The following is a 21,303-nucleotide window of genomic DNA, read 5'->3' on the forward strand; positions in this document are numbered from 1 at the left end:
TAACAGATGTCCCCAAATTTCCATCCTGACTAGCAGCAGCCAGGCATTAATTACATAACCTGCTCCCAGTTACAAAACGCATCAATTGGAAAGCTCTCAGCATGCGAAGTAAAGTGTTTGTTTAAAATGTTCAAAGTTAAATTGTTAGAGGAAAATAAAGACACAGCATGGAAAGAGAAATTATCCCATCTAGATGACAAGGAAGTCATCATACGCCTATGCCCACACGAAGATCCAGGATGGATGAGGTAGAGCTGAAGGCTGACAAGGGAAACAGCATGCTTTCTGGTCTGACTTCAGTAGTAGTCTAGTGACAGACGGGGCAGCTGCACAAGAGTCAGGGGCAGAAGACCTGACAGCCACTCAGGCAGCCCTGTGCCTCCCACACCAGCAGACCACACATTTGCAAGCACTTGTGAATATGATGGGCCATGTAACAGGCTGCAAAAGGAAGCATCTTCATCTATCAGAAGGACTGACAGACAACTTCACTTTCTAACCTCAATACAATGAAATTAGAAACCTTTAACAAAGATTGTTAAAGAATTTAAGGAAATTTGCAAGTACATAAAAGTTAGCTTCTTTGTCTTGAATTATGCTCCTCCCCCGATTCATCTGGTGAGCTCTTAACCCATGTCTTGGTTACTTTTCTGTTGCTGTGATGAGGCACAATGACCAAGGCACCTTATAAAAGAAATAACATGGCCGGGCGGTGGTGGTGCACGCCTTTAATCCCAGCACTCAGGAGGCAGAGCCTGGCGGATCTCTGTGAGTTCGAGGCCAGCCTGGGCTACCAAGTGAGTTCCAGGAAAGGCGCAAAGCTACACAGAGAAACCCTGTCTCGAAAAAACAAAACAAAACAAAACAAAAAAAACAAAAAAAAAGAAATAACTTAATCTGCCTTATGATATTAGAGGATTAGAGTTCATGATGGTGGGGAAAGGACTCCTGAGAGCTTACATCTTGATCTACAGCCATGAGGCAGAAAAAGGGATATACACATAGCCATATCTTCTAGTCCTTCCCTAATAGTTCCACTAACTGGGGACCAGCTATTCAAGTATATGAGCCTTTGGAGGCCATTGTATTCAAACCACCACACCCTGTATACCTCAGAACGTGGCCAAGTCTCAATACATGGCCTTTGCTGAGGTGGTCAATTTGAGGAGAGTTAGGACATAGGAGGAAGAGGCCAGGGAAAGCGGATTCCCTGAGATGGTGCCTTCTTGTTCCCAGAAGACACTGTGAGAAGACATGCAAGGAGGGCATGGGCATGGTTATCTCAACAGTACCTGTAGGGTTAAGGGGAAGGTGCAAGGGACCTAGAAGACACCCCAGCCAGCATGTGTTTCAGGGACTTGCAGTCCTGGGCTCGCCCACCCTGAAGGGATTAAGTTGTACCTTTCTCTTTCTCTGCATCCTAGTCTTTAGTCTTTTCTGGATTTCAATTAATTGTCTGTGTCGGGAAATGAATTTGGTAACCCCCACCTAGACGGCCACCAGCACCCTGTTGCACACCCACCCTCACCAATGGCCCCTGCCTTGGTGGTGCATTTTTCACAATTACCAACCTCCGTCCATATGAAGTAATGGGTACATCTCCATAGCTGTAAATGCCTATAGCAGAAAAGCATATGAATACCCAATTACCTAACTTCCCACATTTGAAAGGAAAAGCCCGGTAAAGCAACAGCCAGTGCCCAAGAAGGTATACACACTTGGTTGGAAGCGAGAGAAATGTTGAGAAAAGCCATAACGAATATGAGAGGGAAAAAATGGTTCTATGAAATGATCGACATACTTGAAATTATTATTAGCTAAACTGACCAATTTTTTTAAAAAAATGAAAATGAAAGCAAAAAAATTCAAACTTCAAAAATCAGGAATGAAGGCAAGGTAAGTTTTAGTTATGTGCTAATTAAAAAAATCAAGTGAGCTAAAATACAGTTGTACACCAAAAGCCTAGCTGACCATGTGAGACAGAAAAACCCGTAGAGTGGCACGAGCCATCAACGAATCAGGATGAAAATAACCAAGTGATGTAGACTGGGCAACAAGCTTCAAGGAGTGGAGAGACTGAATTAACATCTTCCCACGGTGGAGCCCAGCACGCTGCTTCCCAGAGGAGCCCTTGCAATGACTAAAGAGAGGCTGATACAAAGCTGCTAATGTGTCCATGAGCCAGAACAGGGAAAATGTAACAACATGCTGCATGAGACTGATATTACCCAGAGTCCAACCGAGAGCCACCAAGTGTAAGAAAATAAGCTGATAAGGCAGTGAGAAGCTTCAGTGGCCCCGCAGGGCCAGGCTCTGGAATCCTTCCAGACCAAAGCCAAGCAATACATAGCCTATCACCAAGTGGATTTCAGTCTACTAATGCAAGGCCGTTGCTGTGTATGAGAACCCAGTCAGTGACATACAGCGTGTCCTTGATATGAACATAACGGACACAGTCACACCATCTCAGTAGATCCATTAACAAACAGAAGACTTTCCCACAGTAAATGCACTCAACAAACAGCAGAGGTGGGGGGGTTCAGCTTCTCTCACAGGATGCCTACACAAACCCAGTCAACATCACACCAGATGGGGCAGACCAAAGCCCCAGCTTTCCCTGTAAAGAATGGAGTGAACTTGGCTGTCTTGGCTTGCTCTACACTGGCTAGAAGCCCTGGTCAGGACATTGGTGAAGAAGGTCCTCATGACAGAACCACGAGAGCACAACCAGGACCATGTAGCTCTGACCACCCTCAATAGCACTGAGCAGCAAGCTTTGCTGAGTGTGCTTTGTGTGCCCATGAATACAGGAACACGTACTCGGTGTTATCAAACATCATCTTTTCAAGTCTGCATTGCCCATCCTAGGACTTCCTTCCCTTCTTTATTTTCTTTCTTTCTTTGTTTGGATGTTTGTCTGTGCACCCACACGCACATCAAAGAACAGCTATAAGGAGTCAGTTCTTTTCTCCCACTGTTGATCAAATTCAGGTCATCGTACTTGGTGGCAAGTGCCTTCACCCATGAGCTATCACCCATGGGCTATCCAATTCCTTCTTTACTATTTAATTAATTAGAGACAATGCCTCACTATCTAGACAGGCTGGTTGTTTTAGACATGGTGTCGTGATGCCTGGCTTCTCTTTATTTTTTAATGTATTTTCAACATTATTCTATTTTCTGTGTATTCTTAATTTCTCCCAATACCCTTAGTTACCATAATGACTATGGGGAAACAGTTCATTCTTAAGTGTTTGGGAACAAACAACGAAGTATATCTAGCTCATTATGCATAGCTATTATAGACAGTGTTAACTGCTGTTCTCTGGAGTCTCCCCTGAAAACTGCTGAACTTACAAGAGCCCTCAGAACTTGACAGTGGATCCCCCTGATACCATTAAAATTCAAGTCCATGCTCCACCATCCAACAGCTGTGTCCTATTAGTGCTGGATCTCTCCACTTGTAGTATGGAGATAATATAAAACTATCGGTCCCTTAATAATGGGAGACAGCATCTTATTGTCATACACATGCCCAACTGTGCATAGGAATAAGATGGTAAATACAAGATTTCCCCCAGAAGTTCACTCAGAGAGCACAGTTTGTCTCGTTCATCCTAAACCAGCATAATTTAACTTGACCCCATTGCCCACAGTTTCCAGACTGTGGTCCCTGATGTGTTTAAATCAAAGTGAGGTGTTATCAAAGGCTTACTAAGGGGACTGACTTAATTCCATTGTTTAAAGAAGATATGCCCGCAGTCTGATGCAGGTAGGGGTCCTAGTTGCCTGCAAGTTCAGAGATGGGTGTGTATAGCCTGCAGCCCAAGCCAAGTGGAGTCCCAGGTTGCTAAGCTGTCTTTTAAGCTTGCCTGCCACACTCAGCTCTCTCAGAATGGAGGCGGCTGGCAATTTGTCTAAGAAAGATCTGCCACCTCTGAGAAGTTTCCTCAGCAAACTGGACCTTGTTTGTGAAAACAAATCCTAGACTGAAGAACGAACACCATCATGGAAGGGAAAATGCTTGTTTGTGAACAAAAAGGGAATGTTCTAGGAAATTTCCTTAGGAAGCTCTTTTGGGAATAGCCCTAGAGTAGACAGGCTGTAGTCTCGGAGAAGTAAGAACAGGCTTGGTCCTCATTTCCTCAGACAGCAGGCATGTATCTGTTCTGTAGTGAGAGAGATTAGGATGTAGGGTGCTTTGACTGGAGGAAGGCTTGAGGATGGGCACTCTAGGCTACCTTCATAGGTCCCTCTATGGTAGGTGGCTGTTCCCATCATGCTCATGGGACACACAGCAGAGAAGGTGACTTTCTGTGTCTGGAACCTGTACAGGAGCAGCCAGTCTGTTCAGATTTCTTGTCCTCTTGGAGTTACTCAGAGTGAGGGAGACAAGAGACTAGACACCTGGAGGCACTGATTCTGTGATGAATAGAGAGAAAGGTACCTTCAGGTCACATTTCAGGTCACAGAGAAGAAACTGGATAAAAAACAATATGGCTCTGTGAGGGTGACTGAATCGGAGCCACTTGGACCAGTGCCCTGTCACAGTTGAGAGAAAGAGTAGCTGTTGCTGGGTATGTAGGTTCATGGATGTAATCTCTGCACCGGGAAGGCTGAGGCCTGAGACTGGAAACTTCCCGGCTGACTTGGCCTACATAGAACCATTGACCCAAACTAAAGCAACAATAACAAGAAAACCAAAACAACAAAGAAGGTAGCTGCTGCTACTCTGTTGCCTTTTTGTGGCAAATGCATCAGTGATTTTTTTTTTTTAAACCATGAATAATGTTACTGATAATGGAGACCAGGGGAGCGTCCCTGAACCCAAGGACCTTCCTAGGAGGCCTACCCCATCAGGACACTGTAATCAGCAGAGACTAGGAGATCTCTTCTGTGTCTCGTGACATTCATGTGCTAATGAATTCACCTTGCTGGCAAATGAACACACAGATCATTTTCTAGCTGTGGATTTGCTCTGATAATTGATGTATATTTTGATCTATGTGACTTTATGGCTTTGTCCCATAGTGCTCTGTGACAGTAGAAGAAACATGGGCAAGGGCTAATGGCACAAATGGAGCCTTAGTGTGCAAAGTGCAAACTTTCATTGCTTTAAGCCAATAGCTCATCACAAATTGCAAAACAGTGTCCTCCTGAGGCTAGAGAGCAGATCCTGTTTGTTTATATGTTTTCTTTTGTTCTGCAAAGGACATATAAACTTGGTGCCTCAAAATAATCCACTTCCGTCAATTCTGCTTTCTCATTAATTTCTATGGCTGTGGTGAGTAATCAAACTTCCATGCCAGGTAACAGGTTTGGACACAAGGAGAAACATATGTGATCATAGGTGTGTGATGTGGGAGTGATTGTAGGTGTGTGATGTGGGAGATCTGACAGTGACCCTCACCCTGTGGCCCTCACAGCTGTTGTCTGAGCTGCTAATGAAATACTGTTGGTTTGGGCTCAGGGCGTGGAACATGCTTGCTCCAACTCTGTTTTCTCTCTTCTCTTACAGTGCTTCGACTCTTAAAGGAGGGGGCGGACCCACAATCTCTCCTTTCCTCAGGAGGGTCCTTACTCCACCTGGTAAGAACTGACACTTGAAGCGGCCATGTGATGACAACTGGGGGCAGAGAATAAATTAAGGTTCCAAAAGTCAGTTCCAGAAAGAGCATCAAACAATGAGTCAAAAAAAGGGGCACATTTCAGATGGCAGGTGTGGATAAAGAGCTGCTGAGTTTGATGTTCTGAGGCAGAGAGAGTCACCGGATTCCCAGGCCTGAGGAGGAGAGGGTGGAGGAAGAGTGTCAAGTCTCAGCTTACTCCATTGGTTATACCCATTGACCTTTCATCAAGGTCTTGCGCACGCCATCCTTATTTCTGTCTAGATGTCACAGTAGATGGAGTGAGTATATCATGTGGCTGTCACTGTCATTTTTGTGTTCTCCCCAGTGAGGCAGTGAGCACTCAAGGCACAGTGAAGGAGCCGTAAATGAAAGACCCCCAAGGATGTAGGGCCTCTATGGTTAATGGGGAGGTAGTTACCCTAGACCCAAATAATAGAATCCAAAGAAAGTATCCAACAAGAAGGAAAAGGTTGCATTGAAAGACTTCATTGCCCCCCAGGCTGATGCAGGGATTTTGATGCTGTTGTGAATGGTCATAGGTTGGGTCTGGGAGATGTACAAAGAATCTGAGTGTTGGGTGAGGGAGAGGACTCACTGCTGTACTCTCCTCTAGCAGAGATTACTGAGTAAATAAAAACAAAGGAACAATTGCAGGTTGCCAGAGAGGAAAAAATTACAGGGTTTCAGAATGCCTTAGGTGCTGAGAAAGGCAATTTAGCCATTAGGATGTCAAGTGTGAACAGCCTCATAGGGAGCCCACGCCTTGGGACATCCCACAGTGGGATGCGTGATGCTCTTCAGACTTGGGTCCTGATTACACACTGTTCCATCGATGTCTTGAAGGGAGGCAGCGCAGTGCATGTGCATGGGGGTCAAGGACCAGCTGTAGGCACTGTTGGGCTTTCTCAGAGTTATGTTTATTTAACTTGAATATTACTCATTGAGCACCAGGCTCTAAGTCAGTAGTTCTCAATCTTCCTAACGCTGTGACCCTTTAATACAGTTCCTCGTGTTGTGGTGACCTTCAACCATAAAAATATTTTCATTGCTACTTCATAACTGTAATTTTGCTATTGTTATGAATCATAATGCAAATGTATTATATGAAGAATAATTGATATGTGACCCCTGTAAAAGGATCATTTGACCCCCAAAGGGGTTGTGACCCACAGGTTGAGCACCACTGCTATAAGTGCTGATTTCTGTAAGACATTTCTCTTAGATGTCCCAGAAAAATTTTTTTTACATTGGAATCAAATGTTCCAAAAAGGTTAAAATTGATATAGAATCCATAGACAACATTTTTAGCTGTATATCTCTATATTAACTTCTTTTTAATGCATGTTTTGCAAACACATTTGGCTCAGTCCCTTTGCCTACTGGTCCTTAAAAAATCCCTGTAGTGGGCTGGAGAGATGGCTCAGAGGTTAAGAGCACTGACTGCTCTTCCAGAGGTCCTGAGTTCAATTCCCAGCAACCACATGGTGGCTCACAACCATCTATAATGAGATCTGGCGCCCTCTTCTGTATACATAATAAATAAATAAATCTTTAAAAAAAAAAAATCCCTGTAGTAAGCAAATGGCAGGTATCAAATGCTGGATGATGGACAGGGAGATAGTAGTAAAAGCAACCATTACTGTGCCCCCAGGAAAGGTGTCTCATGAGGGCACCATAGAGGAGTCCTCAGATTTCAATCTTTGTAAGAATTTATGGAGTGAGGAGTGGAATTATGTAAGCCTTAATAAAATGGTGGGGGTTTGTGACTTTGGTTTTAGTTAATGAACTAAGGACTGTCAATGCACACACAACGGAGAGTGACTTTCAGACATCCTCCATGCTACACTGTGACATCCTTACACCATAGTCAAGCTGAAGTGAAATTCCTTAGGAATCAGAGATATCCTTCTACTGAAGGGATTCTAGTTTTAATACAAAGATAAGGAATTCATGTAAGTGTCAGGATGGCTACAAAAATATCTAAGACACGTTGGAACACAGAAAAGCAGAGTAGAGAATAGAGTATATATTGTAACTGAGTAGATGATGGAGAGGAGAGGAGAAGAAGGTAAAGGGGGAAGATGGGGAGGAGATATATACATAGATGATGATGATAAGATAGATAATAGATACATACAGATGAAAGATGTTGGAGAGGATAGACTGACAGACACTATGGAGAGAGAAAAATAGAGAGGTGATGATGGATAGATGATGATAGAGATATATGATAGATTATTGACAGATGACAGATACATAGATGAAGAAATAAGTAGATAATAGATGGTTATATAACTGATATATGGATGGATAGACAGATAAAGATGGATGGATGGATGGATGGATGGATGGATGGATGGATGGATGGTCAGACAGATGATAGATACATGATTTATAATTGATAGAGAATAGATACATAGATGATGAGATAAATAGATAATATATGGACAGGTTGATAATACATGGATGGATAGATTGATAGATGATAGAAAATGAGGTATAGCTTAGAAAGAACATTAACTCAGAACATATGTAGGCTTTTTTACAGCCCCATGGGGCAATAATTTTCCCTTAAGTGGCGAAGTACCCATGAGAGATGGTGTTTTCAGGCTGACTGAGTTCTCCTAGGTTCTCTGAACATTTCCAGGTGAGAGACATGCATTTAAAATGTCCAGGACCCAGACTTTGGGGAAGGAAGAGTAAAAAGAAAATGGGGGGGAGACCTGGCAGTGGGGAGGAACTTGGTGATTCTGGGAAGGTGCCCCCCAATACAGAGAGAGAGGGGAGCACACTTGTGTTAGAGAAGCACTAGGATTCATGGGATGTGAACTGTAAGAGGGGTTTTGTGCAGAAGGGCATAGGCCTTGAATAGGACACTAGACCTGGTCCTTAATGCTTAGTCTTTGAGCCAGAGACTCTATGTTTTAAACTTGTGAAGTCCAGCTGCTGAGTTCTGCTTGACATGTGGAGAAAGAGACAAGGGCGGCAGAGGGCCTGGGGATGTGACACCAGGTGACAGGCAGAAAAGCAGTTCCCAGGCCTGCTGAGCATGGCAGGCACCTTGCTCATTTTCTTTCTGCAGTGAAATCTCACCACGAACTAGTTGGTGTGGCGATGATCAACAAGGATTGAGGAGGGGAAGAGGTGTTAGCTTGAGGGAAATTCTTTCTAGGGAGCATGAGCTTTGCTAAGCCGTGACAATAGTGTAAGACCACTGTTACAGAGATGTTCAGCCTTCATAATCTTTTCAGACAAGTGTGATTAAAGGTATTTATTGCTGTCAAATTATTATTCATAATCTTTAGAAGTGTGAATCACAAAGTACATCACTAGAGAAGGGTGGGTGTCGCTTTCAGCTTTGCATCTAATTATAGCTTTTTTATTCTCCTTGAAATAAGAGGTGTGCTTTGGAATTTCTGAAATTCCAAACTCCAAGCACATTTGGGGTGTAAATATGGATTCCTGCAGTCTGGGTTAGGGATGTCTTTGTGTTTGTGTGTATGTGTATGCAATGTGTGTGTGGGGAGGGATGTGCATGCATGTGAGTGTGAGATATCAGTGTGGATTCCCATAGTCTAGGTCAAGGATCTCTTTGTGTTTGTGTATATGAGTGTGCAGTGTGTGTGTACAGGGGTGCATGCAGGTGAGTGTGTGGGTATATTTCTGCCTGTGGAGGCTAGAGAAGACTGCTGGGTGTCTTCTATCATATTCCACCTGATTACTGTGAAGCAGGGTCTCCCACTGATCACACTCCACCTGATTACTGCAAGGCAAGGTCTCCCACTCATCACACTCCACCTGATTACTGTGAGGCAGGGTCTACCACTGATCACACTCCACCTGATTACTGCGAGGCAGGGTCTTGCAGTGATCACACTCCACCTGATTACTGTGAGGCAGGGTATCTCACTGATCACACTCCACCTGATTACTGTGAGGCAGGGTCTACCACTGATCACACTCCACCTGATTACTGCGAGGCAGGGTCTTGCAGTGATCACACTCCACCTGATTACTGTGAGACAGGGTATCTCACTGATCACACTCCACCTGATTACTGTGAGGCAGGGTCTCTCACTGAACTGGACTCTCTCCTTTCCCACTAGGCTGGCTGGCAGGCAGTCTTTCAGAATCCACTAGTCTTTTCCTTCATCTCCCCCTCCCTGAGTGCTGGGGTTACAGGATGCACAGCCACACCTGGCTTTTTACATAGGTGCTGAGGATTTGAACTCAGCTCCTCATGCTTGCACTGGGAGCACTCTTACCCCCTGAGCCATCTGTGAAGCCCATCCAAGGTATCTTAACAGGTCTAGAATGAAAGATCATTCACATCATCGTTGATTGTACAGTGAACTATCCAAAAAAGAAGAAAAGAGAGGAATTACTTTCATATGGATTTAGATCACATTATGCCCCAGCTTTTGGGGGACTGCTGTCCAGGTCCCCATTTCCCTGCAATCATTCCTAAAACGTACGTTGCTGTGGCTGAAGTCCCAGATCACACCAAAAAGTTTTCAAGTGATTTAACAGTGATTTACATGACTAGGACGTAAGAGACACAGACTTTGTTGGAACTCGGTGCTTCTCCGTCAAGCTACCTACATTTGTCTTACCTGTTTGCTTCCTTGACCCCCTTCCAGGGTGCTTGAGAATGTCCTTGATGGCCTCATATCAGGGCTTTCCCCCTTGTCCAATTTTAGATTTTTTTTTGTAATGTTAGACTTTGAATTTGTCTTCTCTTCTCCATGATGAGTTAGTGTTGTGTGTGCAAAGTGCACAGCCGCCGTATGTGATGTGCACACATACCCAGCAGCCCTGTCATGATTTGCTGAAAGAACACCCATTGCCACTGAATTGCCTTTGAGACGTTCTCAGATGCCAGTTGTCTCTATGTGCGCTGATCCGTTCCCAGACTCTGCTGTGTGTCTCCGTGATTCTTCTGCTCTTATGTCAGCAGCACACTGTGTTGATCACAATTTTAAGCAAGTCTCGGCACTGGGCCCTTCAGTTCACAGACTGTTTCCTTGTCCATGATCTTTAAGCTATTCTAGGTCCTACGCATTAACTTATGAATCTTAGATTCAGGGGTTTTTGTCAGTGCAGATAGACCTGTGTGTTTCTGTTTGCATTTTAATTAAATGCAGACAGACATACGAAGAATCAGCTAAGACTCCTGTGTTTTCATCCTCGCTAACACAGTCTACATTTAAGATTCTCCAAGCCTATGAAATGTGGTTACTTTGTTACTTCCAGGCTTCCAGTCTTACATATTTTTGTTTGTCTTAATCACAAATGTTTCAAAATTTTTGAAACTATTCAATTATTTTAAATTTCCAAAATTTTGTTGCTACTGTATAGAAATTCTGATTTTTTTGCTCTGACCTCATGTCTAACAATTCTGTCATACATATGTATTAGGTATAATGATTGTTTTTGTATATTTAGATATCACAGGTCCTCTGTGAGCGGAGGCAGGTTTAATGACAGCATTGTACCTGGTATTCACTCCTTATTACATGTCCAGCAAGGACCTCCAGGGAGTACCAAGGAGTGTGAGAATACACAGACCCACCCCTGCCTTCATCAATGAGAAACGTTTATTCCATCTTGTAACATTCACCTTGAAGTTATGGAGTTCATCAGATTGCTGATGTGCTTAGGTTGGAAATCTGGTGTTTTCTTTTTGTCCATAATTCCCATTTTATACACCCACACACATACACATACATTTTCTGCCTTCTTTTGGATTATTTTGTGTGATTCAGGTTTGTGTTCTTGTGTGTTGTACATAGAATTTAATTCAGTGTGTGTTTCAATATTCATAAGGTATGACTAATTAATCCCAGTAGCTCCCAGCACTGTTCTCTACCATTGTATGTAACTTTAAAACAGTATATTGAGTATCTATCTATCTATCTATCATCTATCTAATCTATCATCTGTCTGTCTATCTATCTATCTATCTATCTATCTACCTATCTATTATCTATCTAATCTATCATCTATCATCTGCTTGTTTGCCTGTCTGTCTACCCACCATCATTATCTCCCTCTGTATCCAGCCAGGTTGGTCTTAATTTTGTGATTCTTCTGCCTCAGAGATCATAGCTGTTCTTCACTATGACTTCCTTTCCAGTCCCCTGGTTTCTGGGTTCTAGGCACTGCCCCTCTTCTGAGTGCAGTGCCATTGATCATTCAAGTCCCATCCTGTGGATTCTATTGATGCTGCCTTGATGCTTCCCTAATCATTTGTGCTGGGTTCTAGACATGGGATATTTTGACTAAGTACTAGCTGAAATTTTTTATAACTTTAAATGATATTCAGTACTTTAGGGGACTGTAGTTATTTAGAAACTCTTTGATCCTGTTGGAGCTTACAGTTAATGATTTATTTGGTGGGAAAAGAATGGTGTTTAATTGAAACTTAAATTCAATTAATTTAATTCAATTAAACTTAGTGTCCCCCTCCACTGAAGACAGATACAGGTATCTAGTCTGGCCAGAGGGAACAGGTGCCAGTTTCTACTGTGTGGGTCATGATGCTTATCACCCCAGTGGCCTCTCTCCCTGACATGGGGAGTATCTTATGGTTTCCATTGCTGTGAAGAGGCACCATGACCACTACAACTCTTATAAAGAAAACATTTAATTGGGGTGACTCACTTACAGTTTTAGAGATTCAGTCCATTATTGTCATGATGGGGAGAATGGCAGAGTGCAGGCAGATGTGGTGCTGGAGCTGAGAGTGCTACATCTTGACCAGAAGGCAGTAGAAAGTTGGCTGTCACACTGAGGGAAGTCTGAGTATAAGAGACCTCAAAGCCCGCCCCCACAGTGACACACTTCCTCCCGCAAGGCCACACCTACTCCTACACAGTCACACCTCGCAATAGTGCTACTCCCTATAAGTCTGTGGGGGCCATTTTCATTCAGACCACCCCAGGGAGCTTCCTGGGAACCATGCCCATCATAGTTCAGCTGCAGGCTTGGAGGGCCTACTTCTGGAAGTTCTTCCCTCATACAGCTGTTTTCTGTCTGCCACTGTACGCCATGAAATCTACGTACTTTGAAAGTAAGCCCCAGACATACTGAACCCTCCTCCCCTGCTGTGGCTGAAAAGTCTCTTGAGATAGTGACCTCGACAATGCCAGGACTTCTCTAGTCTGGTTTTTGATTTTTTTTTTTTTTTTTTTTTGTGTGTGTGTGTGTGTGTGTGTATGTGCGCACACACGTGTACATGTGCTCGTGTGCACAAGTAACAGTGGAGGCCAGCAATGGGCATCAGATCCCTGGAGCTGAATTTTCAGGTAGTTGTGAGCCAGCCTGTGTGTATGCTGGAAACCGAACTCAGGTCTAGTGCAAGAGCAGTACATACTCTTAACTGTAGAACTGTACCTGCGTCCTTCCCCCGAGTTATGGAGGTCCCAGACTGATTGGAGCAGATGGAGGTGCTGGCGGCTGTCAGTCAGCAGCAGGCTCTCCCAATGCTGCATTCCTCACCGTGCTGTCCAGTCATGGCGGGTGAATTGTCACAGTGGGGATATTGAATGTTTTAGTAAGAAGAGTCTATTCCAAGCCTGTGTATAAACCCTACATAAAGCATGTCCACCACAGAAGAGAAATGTTACGTGCATTTTAACAGTCCCAATGAACTGTTTGAGTCAGAAGGATCATGCACTCAAAAGCATAGTTTAGAACCCTCACTGCATGTGTCCCAAGAACCTAATCAAGATCTGGCTTAATTTATTAAGTAACCGCCCCTAGTTACTGTTTTCATCCCAAAATCGATTGCCCAGATTTCCTATTGGTCGGACACCTGCCTCTTTCCTTTAGTCTCACTGGAGACAGAGAACGCATTTTTGGACTTGCCTGTCCTGTTCTGACTGTCAGTGGTGTTTGCATCATTTATGATAACTTTTGTTTCCTTTCTGTCTTTCAGTGTGCTCGATATGACAATGTCTTCATCGCAGAAGTGCTCATCGACAGGGGTGTCAATGTCAACCACCAGGATGAGGACTTTTGGACACCAATGCACATTGCCTGTGCCTGTGACAACCCTGATATTGTCCTGTTGCTCGTATTAGTAAGTACATGAATCCAGATGACCTAGCACTTCAAGACTCCATGGCAGATATGTGTTTAATAATATGTCTCACACTACTCTTGGGAAAAGCATGTGTCTATGTCACCATTCATGCCCCAAGAATGCAGATAATTAGAAACAAAGCTGTCACTAATGAAGCTCCTAAAATACCCATGTTCATGTCATGACAAGCTTTAGAATTTCATGCTTTGATACACATCAGTATTATTGGAATGCCCATGTTTGTTCTCAGGAATCCATATTCAGGCAGCTGCAGTTGAACTTTTGAAGATATTTCTTTCAATGGGATCATGGATTTGGGAGGGAGTGGAGAGGACACAGGAGAAATTGGAGGGGGAGAAAAAGAGGTAGGAATGATATAAATACAGTGCTTATGTATGAAATACCCAAAATTAAATAACAACAACCTTTCTTCTCATGCTTGAGTACGTGTCACTGGATATCAGTGACTTTTCCTTTCTAAGTTCAGGCAGGGATCTCAAACCTGGTTCCATTGCAAGTCCACATGCCCCCCTCTAATGTAGAATGCCAATGTTTCTAAAGAAGGCACTGGGCAAAAAGCTACCTCCTTTATGTCTCCATGGAGGGCAGGGTTGACATTGCAGAATTGATGCTGCAGAGCTTACCAGCAGCAAAGCTGAGCTCAGCACATGACTGCATCATGATCTCAAGGCTCATTAGGTAGACCTTTGACCCACGACCTTGACCAGAGAGACTGTGATATGGGAGTGTGACTTTCAGAACACCACTAAGGGCTGGAGGCAGCACTTCCCAGGAGGGACCACACTGAAACAGAATGCTGCATGTTTATAGGCCAAGAATGGAGTAAGGTTGGACATGAAAATTGGTGCCCAAGGTATCACTATACAAGGACTCACAGTTAGAATGAACTTCACAGTGGCAACTTTGTTAGGTCTCTCTGAGACTGCACGGATGAGGAAATCAATGTGAAGTTTGTGGACACTGAAGTTAAACTGCCTCTTCCAGGGAAAATCAATAAATAGTGACATTTACCCGAGTCCTCAGAATAAATGTTTAGAAGAGTGACTCTCTGAAGAAATGCCGAATCATCTTCTCAACTTGGGATGGATGCCACATGCCATTGTGAGACTCAGTGCTGGACTCCTTACAGAGTGGGGAGTTCTTCATGCTCATCATCTGCCTTCAATTCATCCTTCAACCCTTTGAACTTGGCCCTTGTTTATCCCTGAAATTATCAGCAGGTTACCTGCATTCCTCATCATCACACCTTGTTGTGAGTGTGAACTTGTTTAAATCATGGTTTATTCCCCTGTACTCTCAAGAGAAACAATGAATATTTAGCTTCCCATTTAAGAAGTTAAAGTTAGAAGTTTAACTTTAGTTAAAGAAGTTAAAGAAAGATGAGCAGTTTAAGCCTAAATCAAGTAGAAAAATTAATAGAAAATCGGATCATAAATAAATAAAATTGAACAAGGAAAACATTAACTAAAATAGATTAAAAGCCAAAGCTAAAATTAAAATAGTTTGCTATTTTATACAGTAAACAGTACATGGTGGTTCTTTAAAACAGTAGCAGGATTTTCTTTCATAAATCAGTTAAATTGAGAAGGAGAGATGACTGAATCCAGGCAAGGGGTCAGGATTTGCAAGATAGAGTTTCCATTCTCTGTAAAAGGAGGGAGGCAAATTTTGCAAAGGATGCAGAAGAGATCTAAACAGACCCTTCCCAACAGCCCATGCTGGGACAATTTGAAGAACAATCAAAAGTAGTCATAATAGATTGTAATATAAGACAGTAAATATAGCTGTGCTCATGCTGAAAAAAAGTGTTTACTGCTCTAGTTGGCAGCATAAACCTGGGTGAGCAGGGCCTGAAAAATGAGGAAGATTAAAGTCTCATGCAATAGTCAACTATATTCAGAGCATCAGGCCATTTATACTCTGAGGGTTAAGAAGGATTACATGAGTATGGTGTTCAACCACAGAGATAAGCCACACATGGCAAAAACATGTTTTTCCATAGGGGAGTATGAATACTAACAGCTGAAGTGACCTCACTTCTATCCACTACATCTGGGAGGAGCATGAAAGCACATTCCAAGATCAGTTCTGGATTTTTGACAAAACTGAGGTCACAAGACACTGTCTTGATTTCTTGGCATTTTCTCACAAGCACTGAGAATTCCCCTGGCATGACTCCCTTCTTGGACTGTTCCAACAGGACAGAATACACAGACATACTGTGCAGATGAATTGTGAAAGATCCATGTGGATCATCCACTCTCAATCACATGCAGCACACCTTTGTCCTCAGATATTGGGGTGTTGCCAGTGACTTCCTTCTGAAGCTGACAGTGTAGAGAGGAAGAGAGGAAGGCTAAGCATCATGGAACCGGACCAGAGCTCCCTCAGACAGGAGGTGAAGAGATGTGTTCATCTCAGATGTCCTCGGTGTTCTGAGAATGGCATTCTACATCCCTGGTGGTCTACCAAGACACACAAGCAAAGAACAGCATGAAAAGTTTCCATGTCAAGGGCCATCGCACAAAATATGTAGCAGTTCGCCTCTCTTTTCCAAGGTTGTAAAAGTCAGTGGAAAGCTGAGAAAAACCCCACAGTTAAAAGGAAGTCAAGGAAATAAGGCTGGCGGTTACTTAGGGTCTGAGGCAGCTCTTAGGGTAGACTAAAGGCAGGCTGCAACCTGGAGAAAGCACAGGCATTATGCACTTTAGCTGAAGACAGTCATCTACAGCAGTTCCTTCTCGTCACACCAGGTACCATTGTTGGTAACAGTGGGGGTATAGGTGCAATGTGAGAGGGAACACTCCATAGTATTGTCAATTACTCTGTGAACCTGATACTACTCAAAACCAGAAAAATAAAAATCTAAAATTCTGAAAAATGAAACAGAATTTTCAGCAGAAACTAGAAATATATGACACATAAATGTATACTCTTTAAATATATAAATAAATATATTTATAGACCAAAGAAAAATTGCTCAAAGTAACTTAAAAATAATATTATAAGCCATTTTCTGTTATATTCTTTTCCAAAATATTTACTTTGGAAAGAACTGTGCCAGACTTTCCTGTATAAAAAAATTATCTCCTAAACTGTATGTCAGGTACATTTGTCAATGAACAAATTCATACAAGGGTTATAGTCAATTTCCTGGTGTAGTTGCAAAGACAGGATTATCTGGAGTCCATGATCACTTCATAAATGCGAATGTCACTGCCATTCTTAACAGACAGAAATAGCCCAAAGGGAATAGCTAAGCCACCCCATCCTTGACCCTTAGAGAGCACACACAATTAATGCTGATGTGAGGTTGGAGGTTCTTATTTTAATTTCAAAGAATGCATGACCTTAAACTGTGGAGAAAAATGGACGTGAAAATGTATTAAATTTCTCTGCATGTCAGAAACATTAAGTATGTGACAAGGCTGCTGTGTAAGACATGACAGATGGGTGTGATTGTGTGTGTGTGTGTATGGGTGTGTGTGTGATTATGTGAGTGTGTGTGTGTGATTGTGTGAGTGTGTGTGTGAGAGTGTGTGTGTGTGAGTGTGTTGTGTGATTGTGTGAGTGTGTGTGTGATTGTGTGTGTGATTGTGTGTGTATAGGTGCGTGTGTGTGATTGTGAGTGTGTGTGTGTGTGTATGGATGTGTGTGTGTTTGTTTGGGAGACGGTGGTTTTGTTTTCATTTGAAGTGGTCTTATTTAGATATAGTGGTCCATATCTGTCATCCCAGCACTCAGAAGACAGTAAAAAGGACCACAAGGGTAGCCAAGGGTGTATAGGGAGAGTCTGTTTAAACCGGAAACAAAGGAAAGGAGGGAGTGGAAGACTTCATAGGCTTTTGGAGTTCAAACAAGTTCTGATCAAAAGCCCTCGGTTGATGGGAGTCCCTGTCACAGCGATACCACCGCGTCAGCAGCTGTCTGGAAGCAAAATGGACTTGGGGTTTTACAGCAGGTGCCGATTTACAAGGGGCCCTGGAAAATTACGTGTGTTTAGAATTGTAAGAAACTTCAGGTTCCTTCAGAGAAAATGTGTTATGTCCTCAGGAATTCTCTGTGGAGACTGAGGGCTGCACCGTGGCTGCATTTGGCGGTCCTTAGCGCTACTGTGGCCTGAGTCTTGTCATCACATGCCCGAGAGTGAAACCTGTTCTCTCTCTACACTGCCCGGCTTCAACTGGAACTCTCTAAGGCTGTCCCGTGTGACGTGTGTTTGAGAAGATGTGCCCTGTGTCTGTCAGTAGCCTTTGTGCTTCCTTGCTTTGCTGTGTCCTGTATTTACAATTACTCAACCTTTCCAAAGATTTCTAACACAGTATGTACAATCTATCTTTTAAATTAAAATATAATTACATCATTTTACCCCTTCCTTTTCCTCCCTCCAGCCCCTCCATGTACCTTTCCTAACTCGCTTTCAAATTCATGACCTCTTTTTCTTTAACTAAAACTTATTGTTACCTATAAGTATAAATGCATAAATGTATAGATACAACCTGATGAGTCTTTATAGTTTACGTGTGTGTGTGTGTGTCTGTGTGTGTGTGTGTGTGTGTGTGTGTGTGTGTGTGTAATTTCAGGGCTGACCTCTTGATATTGGGTAGACAGTTGGAGGACTTTTCCCTGGGAAAGACAATTTCTCCCATTCTTTGCATTCCTTAGGTAACTGTAGTTCTTTGTCTAGGGGTGGGGCCCCATGAGATCTCTGCCATCCACGTTAGCATGTTTGCTGATGCTAACTTTGTTCGAATCTTGTTTGGGCAGCTGTATTGTCGAGGTATCATTGGTGAAGTCATTTCTAGGAGATGCAATCCCATGGCAGACTTACTGGTCGTCTGCTTCCTAAGATCTTTCCACTCCCTCTTCAGCAGCATTTGTGAACATCAGGTGCAGAGTTGTTATAGATCTCCATGGGGCTGGCGCTCTGTGAGCAGTTGGTTCTGCTTTTTGACTAGGTGTGGTTTTCTGTGACATTATCCATATTGGAATCTCTAACATTCTTAATACTTTCATTTTTATAAAAAAATGGTTTTAAAATACAAAAGCATAAATTCAAAGATCAGCTACATTAAGTTTATGATTTTACAGTTATTTAAATCATGTTGTTGATTCTTACAAACATTGGCAGCAATTCAGAAGCACCTGAGAGAAAAGGGGGAGAGTTGCCTCAGCCTGACACTTTTAGGGAAAAGATGGTTCCTAAAGTGTAATTGTTTGTGTTAACAAAGCACAGCCAGTGTATTTAATTTCTGATGTCCTTTTTGATAGGTGTTTTTTCTTTCTAATTGCAAGAACTATTTACTTCAGAAGCATTGGAAATACAAAAAAAGAAAGCTAGAGAAAGGAAAGAAGGAAGGAAGGAAGGAAGGAAGGAAGGGAGGGAGGGAGGGAGGGAGGGAGGGAGGAAGGAAAATTCACCTACACTCCCACCTGTCAGTTTTCTTTCCCTGTGTGTGTGTATTATGAGCATGTGTGTGTGTATTATGTACATGTTTGTTATGTATGCATGTATATATGTGTACATAATATGCATGTATCTATTGGAAGTACATGTATGTCTATGTGTATACAAGTATATGTACATATGAATATGCACATACGTGTGCACATGTATATGTATGTGCATGTGAACACCATGTGCCTGAGTAAGCACACACCTCATACTTGCATTCATACTATGTTCACATTGCATATTTCTCTGTGTGTGCATATGTAGAATGCACACTTTATACTTAGATTTATACAGGTGCATATTGCTTATTTTTCAGAGAGACTTCAATTCACATACTTTCCTGACTGTTTTCCATAGTTTAACACATTTTACCCATGGATTCAGTGGTGCGGGGTTTTCCGTATTTAGGTGTTATATTTTAAGAATCTTTTTTGGCAACTTAGATAATTTCCACTTCCTCATACTTACGGATGATTATCACTTCATAATTTAAGAGATCTGTGTTTCCAGTAAAATATAGTTACCATATTTCTTTCCTCTGTGAGTGAAATAGAAGTTTAGCAGGAGCCTGATCCAGGTGTTGACAAAGCCCTGTCTATATTGGAGCCCTTCAGTTCCAATACTTCTAGGCTTTTAGTTACAGCCTTAGCCATGGCTTCCTGCTCTGACATGAGGTGACTGGGCTGCACCTCTGAGGGTTCCTAGTGTGTAATCTTGTGAAGGGTTGAGAAAATTGACATCCAGAATTGTGCCTGAGAAAGGCTGTGAGTCACTGTGCCTGGCAGTACTTCAGTTCTGCACCTGGAGCCCAGTGTGGGTCAGCACACCTGGAGCCCAGCATGGGTCAGTACACCTGGAGCCCAGCGTGGGTCAGCACACCTGGAGCCCAGCGTGGGTCAGCACACCTGGAGCCCAGCGTGGGTCAGCACACCTGGAGCCCAGCGTGGGTCAGTACACCTGGAGCCCAGCGTGGGTCAGCACACCTGGAGCCCAGCGTGGGTCAGCACACCTGGAGCCCAGCGTGGGTCAGCACACCTGGAGCCCAGCGTGGGTCAGTACACCTGGAGCCCAGCGTGGGTCAGTACACCTGGAGCCCAGCGTGGGTCAGCACACCTGAAAGTCCTCATGTACAGGGACAGGCCATACAGTGTCCTGCAGAGCTTTACCTCCCTTCTGTGAGTTTAGTCTTGTGGTTGTGACTGAAGGATAGAGTTCCGATGATGAAAAGTCTACCGTGTGTTTCCTGGAGTGAGTGTTCTTAGATTTGGAATGCACCTTCTGTGTCACTGGCACTGCAGTGAGTACAGAAACATGAAGTGAAATAAACAGAAGAGAACCTCTGTTGTGACCTGAAGCAAAGTGTCCACAGCTAGAGGAAGAAATGCCATTGTGAAGTCTTCAGGAAGATCTCATTTCCAAGAAGAATGCTAGTAATCACATGCTAGAACACACTGGGTCAGTGGGCGCTGTGAGATTCAGAGGAGAGGGTGTTGGTTGGGAAGCAGAGAGGCACACCTGAACTGTGTTGTAGGTGGAGCATGAACACCATGACACACACACTAGACCAATGTCATTAGATCCAGCAATGACATGACTGGCAGATGGTTTCAGCAATTAAGGATCCTGAGTTTGGAACCTATCCTGAATTAGTGGACTGGCTGCTGCAGAATCACAGAGAAAATCTGATTAACACCTGGACTGGCAGGATGCCGAGAGATGGGCAGTGACATGAAACTGTGGTCAGCGAGTCTGTTCTCTGCAGAGCATGTGACATTCCAGAGGACAAGTACAGGCTTTGTTCAAACCCTTGGGGAGATGAGGGCATGTGACACAGAGATTTGAGAAGTGTTCAGCTGTGGATCGGCCAAAGGAGACCTGAAGAAAGAGGTGTAGAGCAGGTGGCAAGAGGGTTGAGAGCATGTATAGGAGGCTGTGTGAGGAACCAAGGCTGGAAACCTACAAGGACTTTTAAGCAAGGGTCATCAGGTACATAGCCAGGTAGCAGTGTTTGGGAGATTTTCCTGCAGACAGGAGGAAGAGGATGGAAGGTCAGGTAGATTTTATTACAAATGGCAAAGATATGGGGCAGCAAAGACAGCTCAGCTGATACA

General features: G+C 43.3%; 1 protein-coding gene across 1 annotated transcript in view; it reads left to right on the forward strand.

Moving 5' to 3' along the window:
* Positions 1–21,303, forward strand: part of Myo16 (myosin XVI) — a 394,847-nt gene that overhangs the window by 63,019 nt on the left and 310,525 nt on the right. The window contains 2 exon segments of the mRNA XM_052751634.1: positions 5,519–5,589; positions 13,570–13,713. Coding sequence (XP_052607594.1) covers positions 5,519–5,589; positions 13,570–13,713 — 215 coding nt within the window.

This window comes from Peromyscus californicus, unplaced genomic scaffold, assembly GCF_007827085.1.
Source record: "Peromyscus californicus insignis strain IS unplaced genomic scaffold, ASM782708v3 Scaffold_23__1_contigs__length_62951481, whole genome shotgun sequence".
Taxonomy (NCBI): Eukaryota; Metazoa; Chordata; class Mammalia; order Rodentia; family Cricetidae; genus Peromyscus; species Peromyscus californicus.